At 45.0% G+C, this 13,108-nt stretch overlaps 1 protein-coding gene across 1 annotated transcript in view; it reads right to left on the reverse strand.

Moving 5' to 3' along the window:
• The window catches only part of DNAH10 (dynein axonemal heavy chain 10), a 120,652-nt gene that overhangs the window by 96,329 nt on the left and 11,215 nt on the right, over nucleotides 1-13,108 (reverse strand). The window contains exons 6-11 of the mRNA XM_074355938.1: nucleotides 10,875-11,091; nucleotides 9,664-9,821; nucleotides 8,718-8,948; nucleotides 5,293-5,483; nucleotides 3,884-4,082; nucleotides 1,672-1,866 (exon numbers count right to left, since the gene is read on the reverse strand). Of these exons, the coding sequence (XP_074212039.1) occupies nucleotides 1,672-1,866; nucleotides 3,884-4,082; nucleotides 5,293-5,483; nucleotides 8,718-8,948; nucleotides 9,664-9,821; nucleotides 10,875-11,091 (1,191 nt within the window). The remainder of the gene's footprint in view (nucleotides 1-1,671; nucleotides 1,867-3,883; nucleotides 4,083-5,292; nucleotides 5,484-8,717; nucleotides 8,949-9,663; nucleotides 9,822-10,874; nucleotides 11,092-13,108) is intronic.

Here is a 13,108-nt window from a genome sequence, read left to right on the forward strand (position 1 = left end):
CAGGCACCAGGAAGGAGAGGGGCAAACAGAGGACCCCTTTGGGACCCTGCACAGCCAGGCTACCCACTGTGCATCTTCTATATCTCCATCCCCACCCCACTCCATATAGAGTGGAAGGTTAGTTCTAGAAAAATTAAATCAGAATGGCATCAGACATCTCATAACACTAGAAGCTAGAAACCAATGAAGAACATCTTCAAATGTCTGATGAAAAGGAATTTTCAATTTTGAATTCTATACCTATTATTTCAGAATTCACACATACAAGACTCAAAAAAATGTACGTCCTATGAAACCTTTCTCAGGAAAGCGACTAGAAAATGTGCGTCAGCCAAACAAAGGAGCAAACAAGGAAAGAGGAAGCTGTGAACTCTAGAAAACAGGATCCAACAGATGAGACAAGATAGGAAAGTCCTAGGGCAACTGCTTCCCAACAGTTCTGAGGAGCAAACAAGCTAAACTTGAGCAGAAAGACAGTGAGCTCTAGGAGAAAGACCTCCAGGAAAATAATAGTGCTGAAACGTCCAAGCAGATGGGATCCACTGTTGATAGATGTGTGGAAGAGATGTTAGAGCAGCTGGAAGAATTAACAATGCATACGTAACCAACCAGGCAAATGAAAATGAAAGCAATGACTAACTCCAGGAAAAACGAAGGGCTGGATAAGAAAGGTGGCAAGGTTATGATGGGCTTCTTGGCTCAGCAGTGAAAACACCTGCACAGTGATTACATTTGATAAATCAGTAAATAACCATATTGGCATGTTCTTTAGGACATATGGAGGTAAACAACAAAAGAAACATCTAGAATTGTGAAAAATGACCCCCAGAGTGGGGATGGAGAGAGATCAAGCATGGAGATACTTCTTCTTATCATGAGCCTTTTACTAGTACTTGATTAAGTGACTTCAATGAAAAGCTCAATTTAAAAACAAACAACATAAAATAAAGTAGAAGCTGAGAATAAACTGAATACAATCAAAATGGGGATGTTTATATAACCCAAGAAGAACTGTCTGAGGTTGTCCATATAAAAGATGCTCTGGGGTTATCAAAACACTTACTGAAAACATAAAATGGGGACTCTACTGAGAGTGCTTCCCACAAAAGGCTAAAAAGATGAGTGTGGTGGATTACCCCATCCATGCTCATATTCTCAGCTATACCTTACCTGTGACTGGCCCTGCCTCCCTCACATCTTAGGCCACAACCTCATAGATCATCTCCCCACCTCCTGTCATTCCCTAGCCCAGATCAGCCTACCCTGTGGCCAGAAAAACCTTCCTTGGGTATAACTCTGATTATGTCACTCCCTTGGTCAACAACCTTCAGTGGCTCCCTACTGTTTACTAAACTAAGCCCCATTCTTCACCCTGGCCCTCCTACATCCTCTCCAATTATACACCCAATCCACCTTTGCAGACATGCTTCTGTGTCTAGCTTGATTTAAACTTATCCCACCTGGGGAACAGGAGAGGGGACAAAGGAAAACAGGAATGTTCACTTTTACCACATGCTCTTCTGTATTGTTTGCATTTTTTCACTAAAAAGTAGGTATCCTTTTTTATGATTAAAAAAAAAAACCTAAGCATAACTAAATAACACAGCAGATTTAACATGGGGGAAACATGGTGTCCACTTCCAAGCTCAAATTGAAGGATGTGTTACTTGCCAGGACTTCAATCTTGAACTCATCCATCACGTACTTCCAGTACTTGGAGGACTTGATGCTGAAGGGGTCAAAGGTCAGGTTTTCCATGGGGGTGACCAGACCGTCCACCCTGCACAGGACATCGTCGATGCGCTTGGGGTCCCCCGTCACTGCTTTTAGCTCTGGACCGAATATGTTGTAAAATTCCTCCATAACCTGTGCAGTCAAACAACACAATGAGGAGGTGACCGCTGGGTTTTCTCCTGATTCTCCTCATGACAGGTGGGTTGCATATCTAGGTTTGCCGGAGGGCGAGAATCACGTCACACAGGTAACCTCCTCCCAGTCTGAGCCCTTTGGTACTACGCCCACCGTGCAAAGGACAAGTCGCCCATGCCCTGACACAGCTGATGAAGTTTGCATGTTCAGGCCCCTCCCTGCCCCTCTCATCTCTTCCCATACAGCTCCCCCCTCTGCCACCTTGCAGCCACTCAGGCCTCTTCCAGTTCCACGTTCCTTTCTGTCTCAGGGCCTTTGCACTTACAGTCTGAAGTGCCTAGGCAGCTAGCACTCACCATGAAATACCAGTTCATTGTGTGTGGCCCTTTAGGACAGGTCAGGCCCCAACACACACCTGCAGAGCTCCCTGGACTGTTTCTCTCCTAGCACTCGTCTCAGCTGTGGCTACAGCTTTGTGTGATCAGTATGTCTACCATCTTTCCCTTCTACCAGACTGTAAAGCTCCATGAGCCACAGAGGCTGTGGGACTTCCTGGGTGCGGGACTCAGGCAGGTGCACAGGGTGCCGGACAGCGAAGGGCCCCAGGCTGGGTTTCAGGCTGTGCTATTACCATCTTGAAATTCTTCACCATTTTATCTATGAACTTGTGTTTTGTAAATGAAGTCTCAGGGAACAGTCACGCATGCGTGTGAGCAGAGGAGATGAGTGAAATCTGCGTGTGTGCTGTCCCACGACATCCCCCTGTGTGAGGCCCCATGAGCAGATAACTCCAGTGGACCCACGATGCTCGGGAGTCTGGAGAGACTCAGAGCCAGGACAGGTAAGCGTGTCGCCTCTATGACATGTAAACAAGGACACTGAAAGCTCAGAGAGGCTACGTCCTCCCTTCAAAACAGAGCTTGCTTCCAATGAGAAAGACTAAGACACACACCTGACCAAGGCACCTGACCTACGTATTGCTTCTCGCCGCTGTTGCTTCCCTGCACTAGCCAACTACTCCGGCTGAAAATGATGACACAGATGGAACGTGGGGACAGGAAAACAGCACTCCTTTCCCTCCCAGCCCTTCCTTCCTCACCAGCAAGTCAACACAGAGAACACTGCTCGAATGTGCATGTATCTAAAAGTGAAACGAGAGGGGGAGGGTGTGGCTCAGTGGTGGAGCGCGTGCTTAGCCTTTAAAAAGAATGAGATTTTGCCACCTGCAACAACATGGATGGACGTGGAGGGCATTATACTAAAGGAAATAGGTCAGACAGAGAAAGACAAATACTGTATAATGCCATTTATATGTGGAATTTAAAAAGTATAAAAAACTAGTGAATATAACAAAAGAGAAACAGACTCACAGCTTAGAGGACAAATTACTGGCTCCTAGTGGGGAGCAGGAGGGGGCAGGCACAGAAGAGGGGCCGGGGACGAAGAGACACAAACTATTCTGCATAAAATAAGCTACAAGGATGTACTGTACAATGTGGGGAATGTGGCCAGCATTTACTAGTTACTATAAATGGAGTATAACCTTTAAAAATTGTGAATCACCAAACTGTACACCTGTTAACTTATACAGTATTGTCCATCAACGATACTTCAATTTAAAAAAAATTTTTTTTTAAAAGCCAGGGTAGGGAGGGTATAGCTCGGTGGCAGAGCGCATGCTTAGCATGCACGAGGTCCTGGGTTCAATCCTCAGTGCCTGCACTAAAACAAATAAAAAAGCAAACAAACCTGCTTACCTCCCCACACCAAAAAGAAAGAAAGAAAACCAGAAGGAGGGGGAGAGGGAGGGATGTCACAAAGCTCCAGGGAAGCTGCGAAGCCCCGGTGTGCTCTGGTGCATCCTGGCTCGTGTTGTTTGCTCCTTCAGGTGTTTCTCCCGCCCGGACTCCCTCTGTCTCCCGGCTCCTACCGGCCACAGCGAGGCCCCGTCAAAGAGCCAGACGGCCTCCTGCGGGCAAAGCCCTGCTGAGGGAAGCGCGCCCCGCCCGCCCACCTGCAGGGTGTCGCAGAGGTCCTGGCAGATGGCGGCCATGTAATCCGTTCTCTCGAACAGCCGCTTTCGATCGAACTCCCACCGAGCTTCCCTCCCCGAAGCCTCGATCTTGGCCCTGGTGTCAAAATAAGCCTTCTTCCACGTGTGCAGGGTGTTCCGGGCCTCCAAGGTCTTGTGCTGGGCGCTCGCTCGATTTTCTCTGCGAAGCAAAGGGAGGCTGTGATGGGCGAGGGGGCGGAGCTGCCGGGGGTCCTAGCCACGTCCCCCGGCGGGGTTGGGGGGCCAGGTTCCTAAGGGGAGAAGTCTAACCAAGGAGCAGGGCCTCTCTGGTGTCACAGCCTCGTCGCAGAAAGCCTCTGCAAGGGTGCGGGCAGGAATTCCAAGCCAAGGCCCACTCTGACCCTCCCTGCAGCCGCCCACACCGTGTGCAGAGCTGTAGTCCACTGGTAAGCTTTCTGGTTGAGCTGGGAGGGGAGCGAGTGGCCTTGGGTCCACTGTGGGGCTGCACCACCGGAGCAAAGCGATACGACTGAGATTTGGGTACTCATTTCACTTATAGAGATTGTTTTTTAAGAAAGTGAAGAAAGTTGGGGAGGGGTATAGCTCAGTGGTAGAGCACATGCTTAGCATGCACAAGGTCCTGGGTTCAATCCCCAGGACCTTCACAAAATAAATCAATAAATTAATAAATCAATAAACTTAATTACCCCCCCCACCCTCCAAAAAAAATTTAAAAAGAAAATGAAGAAAGATCTGTGTGTCCTTCTATATCAGATGCTCAGAGGCTGTTCCACCTGCGGGGTCTAGGGTCCAGGGTTGATGTTCCCTCGGACCATCTGCCTTGGTCTAAGACCACAAAGAAGATGGTCCCAATTAATCCACACCATGGAGTATAATTTGGCCATAAAAAGGAAAGAAGCTCTGACACAAGCTACAACCTGGACGAACCTTGAAAACAGGATGCTGAGTGAGAGGAGCCAGTCATAAAAGACCACGTGTGGTGGGGGGGAGTGTAGCTCAGTGGCAGAGTGCATGCTTGGCATGCACGAGGTCCTGGGTTCAATCCCCAGAACCTCCATCAAAAATAAATAAACAAACCTAATTATCTCCCTTCCCCCTCAAAAAGACCACGTGTTATATGAGTCATTCCATGATCAGTGGTTGCCCAGGGCTGGCGGGTACTTGGGAGGGGGACTGGGGAAGGTGGGAGTGACAGCTAAAGGGGACAGAGTTTCTTTCAGGGAGGAAGAAAATATTCTAAAATCGATGATGGCCATGGATGTCTGAGTCTGTGATTATACTAAAAGCATTAAACTGGACATTTCAAATGGGTGACTTGGATGGTGTGTGAATTACGTTTCGATAAAGCTGTTTAAGATCGTAAGGGAAACAGTGCCACGATGCCTTACTTGAACAGAGTCCGCAGATTCACCACCCTGCAGACCCGCTCGGCGATCTCCCAGGCGATGCGCTCCAGGAGCGGAATCATCCTCTCGTCTTTGTTGTAGTGTCGGGAGATGATCCACACCATCCTCAGGGCGCTCATCATGGAGGGGATCGTTTCCAAGACGACGTGGAAGCTGGACCCGTGCGTTATGTTCTGATCCGCAGACACGTGTGAAAGAGAGAGCAAGGCAAGCAACTTAGCTTCGGGGTCAAACACTGTAGTAAAGCAGTAAGCATGCAGAAGCTTTCATTCTTCTTAATTTACACACAAAAAAAGTCCTTATTATGGGAGACAGTGTTTAACAAACAGAAGAGGTTTGAAATAGGTCTGTGTGCGCTGACATGGAAAGAGAGAGAAAATTGAAGTAAATAAAGTTAGCCAAGACATGGAAGCAACCTGAATGTCCATCGAAGGCTGACTGGATAAAGAAGTTGTGGTATGTATATACAATGGAATACTACTCAGCCATCAAAAAGAATGAAATAATGCCATTTGCAGCAACATGGATGGACCTAGAGATGATCACACTAAATGAAGTCAGTCAGAGAGAGAAAGACAAATATCATACAATATCATTTACATGTGGAGTCTAAAAAAAGGACACAAATGAACTTATTTACAAAACAGGAACAGACTCACAGACATAGAGAACAAACTTATGGTTACCAAAGGGGAAAGGAGGGGGTGGATAAATTGGGACTTTGGGATCAGCAGATACAAACTACTATGTATAAAATAAACAACAAGGTCCTACTGTACAGCAGTAAAAACCTATAATGAAAAAATATATATATGTATAACTGAATCACTACGCTGTACACCAGAAACTAACACAACATTGTAAATCAACTATACTTCAATAAAATAAATAAATAAATAATAAAGCAATTTGCAGACAAGTATATGAAGCAGGTGTGTGTGTACATATTATACACATATAAAATTATATTATATTTAGTGGCAAGAGTGCCACTAAATGAATAGAAGCTGGCACTCTAGAAGTGACCATAGCCAGTGCAGTGTTTTCCAGGGTATGCATCCCCCGGCAGGAAGTGAGATGATTCTGACAGTGTTCAAGACTTTTTAAAAATATGTTTACTTCAACCATGTTAGAAGAACATACATAACTGGTATATCAAACCCATGACTGCACAGGTATTATTATTTAAGATGAGGCTAAATCACAAACACACACACACACACACACACACACACACACACACACACACACACACACGTCTATGAATGAATTTAAAGCCATTTAAAGAAAAGTAAGTTTCAGGCGCACAAAGGGGAGGCAAAAATCACAAAAGCAGTACATGAGCGATGGAAGTTTGGCTCTCTCTGATCTTTGCAAACTCTCATTTTGCAGAGGCAATAAAGAAACCCCAGAAAAGGAAAGGATGTTGACACTAACATCAGCAACTCAGTGGCGGATTCCACTTGGCCCTCAAGCCCCCAGACTTGATCAGTCGTTGTATCACTGATACAGAACCGTATGTAACCTTATCTGTGTACCACGCATACAGTTGTTGTATCGTTGTTGTACATGTACAGCTGTTGTACTTCTACAGTTGTTGGGCCACTTGTACAGTTGTCCGACGTGTACAGTTGTCCATGTACAGTTACACTTGCACAGTTGTTGGACATGTACAGTTGTTGGACCACTCGTACAGTGGTCATATGGGTACAGTTCTACATGTACAGTTAATTATACTTGCACAGTTGTTGGACATGTACAGCTACTGTATTTACACAGTTGCACCTGTACCATTTGTGTGGTTGTTGGACATACACAATTGTACTTCTATAGCTGTTGGACCACTTGCACAGTTGTCATTTGTGTACAGTTGTCCATGTACAGTTACACTTGCAGTCGTTGGACATATACAGTTGTTGGACCACTTGTACAGCTGTCATATATGTACAGTTGTACACGAACAGTTACAGTTGCACAGTTGTTGGACACGTACAGTTATACTTCTACAGTTGTTGGACCACTTGTACAGCTGTCAAATGTGTACAGTTGTCCATATACAGTTATAGTTGCACAGTTGTGGGACACATACAGTTGTACTTCTACAGTTGTTGGACCACTCGTACAGCTGTCATAGGGGTACAGTTGTCCACGTGCAGTTACACTTGCACAGTTGCCGCACTTGTCCCACGTGCACACCTGGACTCATACAATTGTTGAACGTGTACAGTTGTACCAGTTGCTTCCCTGATGCTACTGGGTTTTTTTAATACCAGAATTTTTTATTTTTAAAATAAAAATGAATTTATTATCATTACTTTTATTTTTAATGGTCAAAGTAATACATAGTAATACTGGACACCTGATGCTACTTTTTATCTGCTAAGTGCTTTGTGTGCATAAGCTCATTTGAATCTTCCAGCAACTATATGAGGTAGGCTCTCTCATTATCCTAGTTTTCCAGAGACAGAAACAGGCTCAGAGAGGTCGCATATGCAGAGCTGGGGTATCAGGACCTGGGCCCACACCTCGACAGTGCTTTTCCACACACACATCATGCCCTCAGCCACACAAACAGGACTTTCACTGACCTCATTATTTTATTGGGACAAGAATAATGACTCCTGGCTTTGTAATACTGTACTGCGCATGATAAATCAGAGGGGAGAGGAATCTCAAACAAGGAAATTGCACTTGTGCACTGCTTGTGGGAATGTAAAATGGTGCATCACTGTGGAAAACAGTTTGGTGGTACCACAGACAGGTAAACACAGAATTATCTATCATATCATAGCATTTCTCCTCCTGGATGTGCACTCAAACAAATTGAAAGCAGGGATTCAGTCACATACCTGCACACCCATATTTATAGCAGCCTTAGTCACAATAGCCAAAAGGTGGAGACAACCAAGACCCAGCAACAGACGAAGGGACAAACAAAATGTAGCTTATACATACAATGGGATATCATTGAACCTTAAAAAGGAAAGAGATTCTGACATATACTACAACACTGATGAATGTTGAAGACATTATGTTGAGTGAAGTAAAACAGACACAGAGGACAAATACTGTATGATTCCATTTACATGAAATGCCTAGAATAGGCAAATTCATAGAGACACAAATTAGAATAGAGGTTGCCAGGGCCTGGAGGAAGTCCGAGTTGTTGAAGGGACAGAGTTTATGCTGGGGATGGTGGAAAAGGTTTGCACGTTGACAGTGATGAAGGATGGCCAGCACTGTGTACGTATTTAATGCTACCGAATTCTTACAAGTGGTTAAAATAATATCATGTTACATCTATTTTACTATGATTTTTAAAATGCTGAATAAACAAAAGGAAGTTAAATCCACGTGAGATCTAGTTTACAGAGCTGACTTTTCAAAGTGCAGCGCACCCAGCGTACCTTGAAATGACGTTCCACCGTGGAAAGAAACCGCACATTGTCTGAGGCCTCCATGTGGAGCTTGAATAATTCAGTTAAGACAGGCTGCAGGTTGGCCACAAGCATAGAATCCGATTCCTTGATGACATCCAAGACTTTTCTGACTACTGGAAGCTTTGTTTGTTCATGGAGTGCACTTAAGGTTGCATTTCTTTCCCGCCAGAATTCAATTTCAGCCAGAGGACCATTCCCCTGAGAGGTGACATGATCACACAAACAGCGTCATCATTAGTGGGGAGTGAGCACTTGTGGGTGTTCCTCCAGCATCCACGCTTCTCTTCCCAAATGCTCCATTTAGGGGCCAACCCATACAAGGACTTCAGGGGTGGGGCCTTGACCTAGGATGGTCCAATAAGAGCACTCCAGCCAGGAATGCTAGTCAAAGACACCCTTCTTTCTCTGGACAATGTGGTATGGGGATGTGGAGCCAGAAACTGCTACAGGTTACCTCTATGGAGGAAATCAGCCCGAGGAGGAAGCCCCCTCAGAGAGGAGATTGGAACCAAGAGAGTCACAGAGAAACACAGCTAGAGTCCCAGAGTCTTGATCAAACCATACCTGAAACCAGCCCTGCATCTGGACTTTTTAGTTATGTGAGCCAACAAATCCTCTTTCTTATTTAAGCCAGCTGAGTTGGGTTTCCTGGTTTGTGTGCTTATTTTTCAGCCCAAGCATCCTGACCGATACACAGTATCATCTTTATCAGTCCAGGGAGTAACATGGTAGTACACTAACATCAGAAAGCCCAAGAACGATATCCCGGGTATGTTTACTTTGATCTTTTTAAGGAGGTCACAAAACAGTAAGAAGAGAGGCCAGATCACACAGATCCCCAGGCTCCTGGCTCTTTCTCAGGACGGCAAGCAGGAACTGGATTGGGGATCTTCAAAAGCACTGCACAAGTTACCTGAGGCGTCTTTTTCATCTGGCCCTCAAGAGCTGCAGAAATCTGATTCAACCAGTTTATCACACATTGCTCCAAAATTTCAACGGCATCTGGGTCAGCTGCCAGGTCAGACACCTCTCTGTCTACACTGATGCTTGGCGTTTCTAACTTGATCTCACCTAGCAGAAGGAAAATGGTCGGTCATCCACTAGTTTTCGGAAAATGATTGCAGACAGTGATGTTCAAGTTAATCAGCTGGCTCTTCATTCCAGACATCAGCGTACAGTCTGATACATCCCCTGTCCTCATCTGTCTACATCCCAGCCTCTCCCATTAGAATGTCACTGAAACATTTCAGATGATTAATCATTGTTCCAGTGTTAAGCTCTATCAAAATGGTTTAGTTATTTAAGATGTTCCTTAGCAGCACTGTTTACAGCTAAGATGTGGAAACAACTTAAATGTCCATCAACAGACGACTGGATAAAGAAGGTATGGTATATTCATACAATGGAATACTCCTCAGCCATAAAAAAAAAAAAGAATGAAATAATGCCATTTGCAGCAACATGGATGGACCTGGAGATTGTCATTCTAAGTGAAGTAAGCCAGAAAGAGAAAGACAAATACCATATTATATCGCCTATATGTGGAATCTGAAAAAAAAAGACAAATGAACTTGTCTACAAAACAGAAACAGACTCACAGACATAGAAGACAAACTTTTGGTTACCGGGAGGGGGAAAGGGATGGGAAGGGATAAATTGGGAGTTCGAAATTTGCAGATACTGACTACTGTTTATAAAATAGATGAACAACAAGTTCATACTGTATAGCACAGGGAACTATATTCAATACCTTGTAGTAACTTACAGTTAAAAAGAATATGAAAATAAATATATGTATGTATATGTATGACCGAACTATTACGCTGTACACCATAAACTGACTATACTTCAATAAAAAATGATTTAGTCATTTCAGATGTTCCTGAATTGACAACCTAGTGACTTCAATTTAAAAACTGAACAGGGGGCAGGGTATAGCTCCGTGGGAGAGCACATGCTTAGCATGCACGAGGTTCTGGATTTAATCTCCAGTACCTCCATTAAAATAAATAAATTAAATAAACCTAATTACCTCCCCACACCAAAACAAACAAACAAACAAAAAGTTGCCCAGTAAATTTTTAAAATATTGTAAATGAATAGACAAAAAAAATGAAGCCTTACCTTCGAGTTGCTGCATTGTTCTTTGAATGCTACTTGCAAATTTCTGGATGTTCATTAAGAACTCATCCCGTATTAGCTGAATGCTGTGATATTCTACGGCTTCCCCAGGCATGGTCGGTAGGTCTATGTCATACTCAAAAGAGTCAACGACTTCTCCAGACGTGTGTCCGAGGCTTGCATCCTTGTGCTGATTGAAGGACAAGGCCGGCATGAACACCTGAAACGCCAGGTTGAAGAAGCTAATCACACAGTGTCAGGTCCAATAACTCGTGCACTCAAGTTGCCTCTGGCTTTGAGTATGTTACAGCAGGAAGTACAACTATAATGACCAAGTGAACTGCTCCAGCCCAGAGCACAGATCTAAAGAAAGAGAAATCATGTTTGACTTAAAATGACCCGAGGGTAACAAATCTGCACCAAGCCTGAGGTGACCACCCAGGGGATAATACTGTTTCCTTGGCTGCCGCCAGCCACAGGGCAAGCTGAGTTAGAAATTACGGCACAGGGAAGTGAGAATTGTGTATCTACCCATCAGCTCAGCTCCAAGTTTGTGCCAAGGTTAAAATAACGGAGTCACTGAGGACAAGGTCTTTGGGAAACGGAGCTGAGGACAGAAGCATGCATTTATGAAGTCACTTGAAGACAATTAGGAAACTTAACCCCTGCTCGGAAAGTGATGTGCAAATGCCCGTGGGTTGATTGGATGGTTGGTTGGGTTGGTTAGTTGGGTTTTGGTTTTTAGTTTTGCCCATTTTTGTTAAAATCGGATACATTTGTAAGACTATTTTAATCTACATGTCCTTCTACTTTATTGTAGAAGCCAGAATATCTGAGGTTCCCAGCCTGGGTTTTGCTGGCTGCATACCCACGTGGAATTCAACACACTCCTCTTGTATTTCCTGCAAATTGGCAGCTGGATCCAGAGACTGGATCAGAATCCCTTTGCCAAGATTATTGGTGTTTCTTCTTTCAGGAGACAAGTAATGCTTGGTTTTCTCTTTTTTTGCTGTTAGCATCCCCTGATGTTCAACGCCTAGATCCCCGAACCCACTGGGAGGTGTGCAGTTGAAATACTCTCGCTCTAAAATTCCTTTTTTAAATACCTGAAATGCTTCTATGAAGAGACACCTCTCATCTACTATTTAATTAACTGGTGAATTTCGTTAGAGAAGGCAGGACCCAAACGCTTGGGTCCTTCCCTTTATTTGCCCAATTTTCAAAATAGTAAGTCGGTTCCCTGTCATCCCGCCCCCCAGCTTTCCTCTCATCTCCACCTCCTCCTTCTATGTTCTGTCCCTTGGTTGTTTCATCCAGTCCCTTGGCTTGACGCCACCCCCATGCCATGGCTCCCATTTTTTAAAGTCTCTCTCTGGCTGGCATGTGGAGACTAGTACGGGGTTAAGAGTGGAGGCTGGGGGGCCGATCAGGAGCCAAGTGCAACAGTCCCAGCAAAAGACAATCCGAGGTCTTCCCGGTCACCCCAGCCCTACCCTGACCACCTGCCAACACCTCTAACCCCCTGCCTGGCTTCACCTTTCTCCTTCACTCCTGTCATTGCCTGTATGTTTTCTCACGGATGTTCTTTCATGTAGAGGCAGAGAACTTAACTATGGTCATCACCGCTATGGCATACAGTAGGAGCTCAATGAATAGTTGCTGGAGGAACCCCTTGAGTTCTCCCCTGAGCTCCAGGCTTACACATCCTGCTTCACACTTCAACTTGGATGTCTAGGACGCGTGTCAAGCTCAGCATGTGCAGAATAGAGTTCCAGGATTTTTCTCCAGGTCCCTCCAGCCCCCCATCTCAGTAATGACCCCAGCATCCTCCCAGCTGCCCAAACCCAAATCCCAAGAGTCATTCCTGTTGCTCTCTCTTCCTAAACCTCCATATCCAAGTCCTCAGCAAGTCCTGTTGGTTCCATCCCCCACGTATTCTTGACACTGTCTGCTTCCCACTCCCTCCCCGATTGAACCCTGGAGCCTAAATAACCATCCGCCACCTGGATGCTTCCATGGCCCGCTATTAGGTCTACTTGTCCCGCAAGCCCCTGCAATATGTTTTTCACACGACAGCCAGAAGGAAAATGCAGACCAGGTCATTTGATTCCCCTGTTTCAAAAACCTACCTTCCTTTCTAACCTTCCCTCACTACTGTCCAGTTGCACTGGTCTGCCTTCTGTTTCTGGACCGAGATAAGTGAGTTCCTGCCTCAGGACCTTTGCCTGTGCTGCTTT

Source organism: Camelus bactrianus, chromosome 32 (assembly GCF_048773025.1).
Source record: "Camelus bactrianus isolate YW-2024 breed Bactrian camel chromosome 32, ASM4877302v1, whole genome shotgun sequence".
Classification (NCBI taxonomy): domain Eukaryota; kingdom Metazoa; phylum Chordata; class Mammalia; order Artiodactyla; family Camelidae; genus Camelus; species Camelus bactrianus.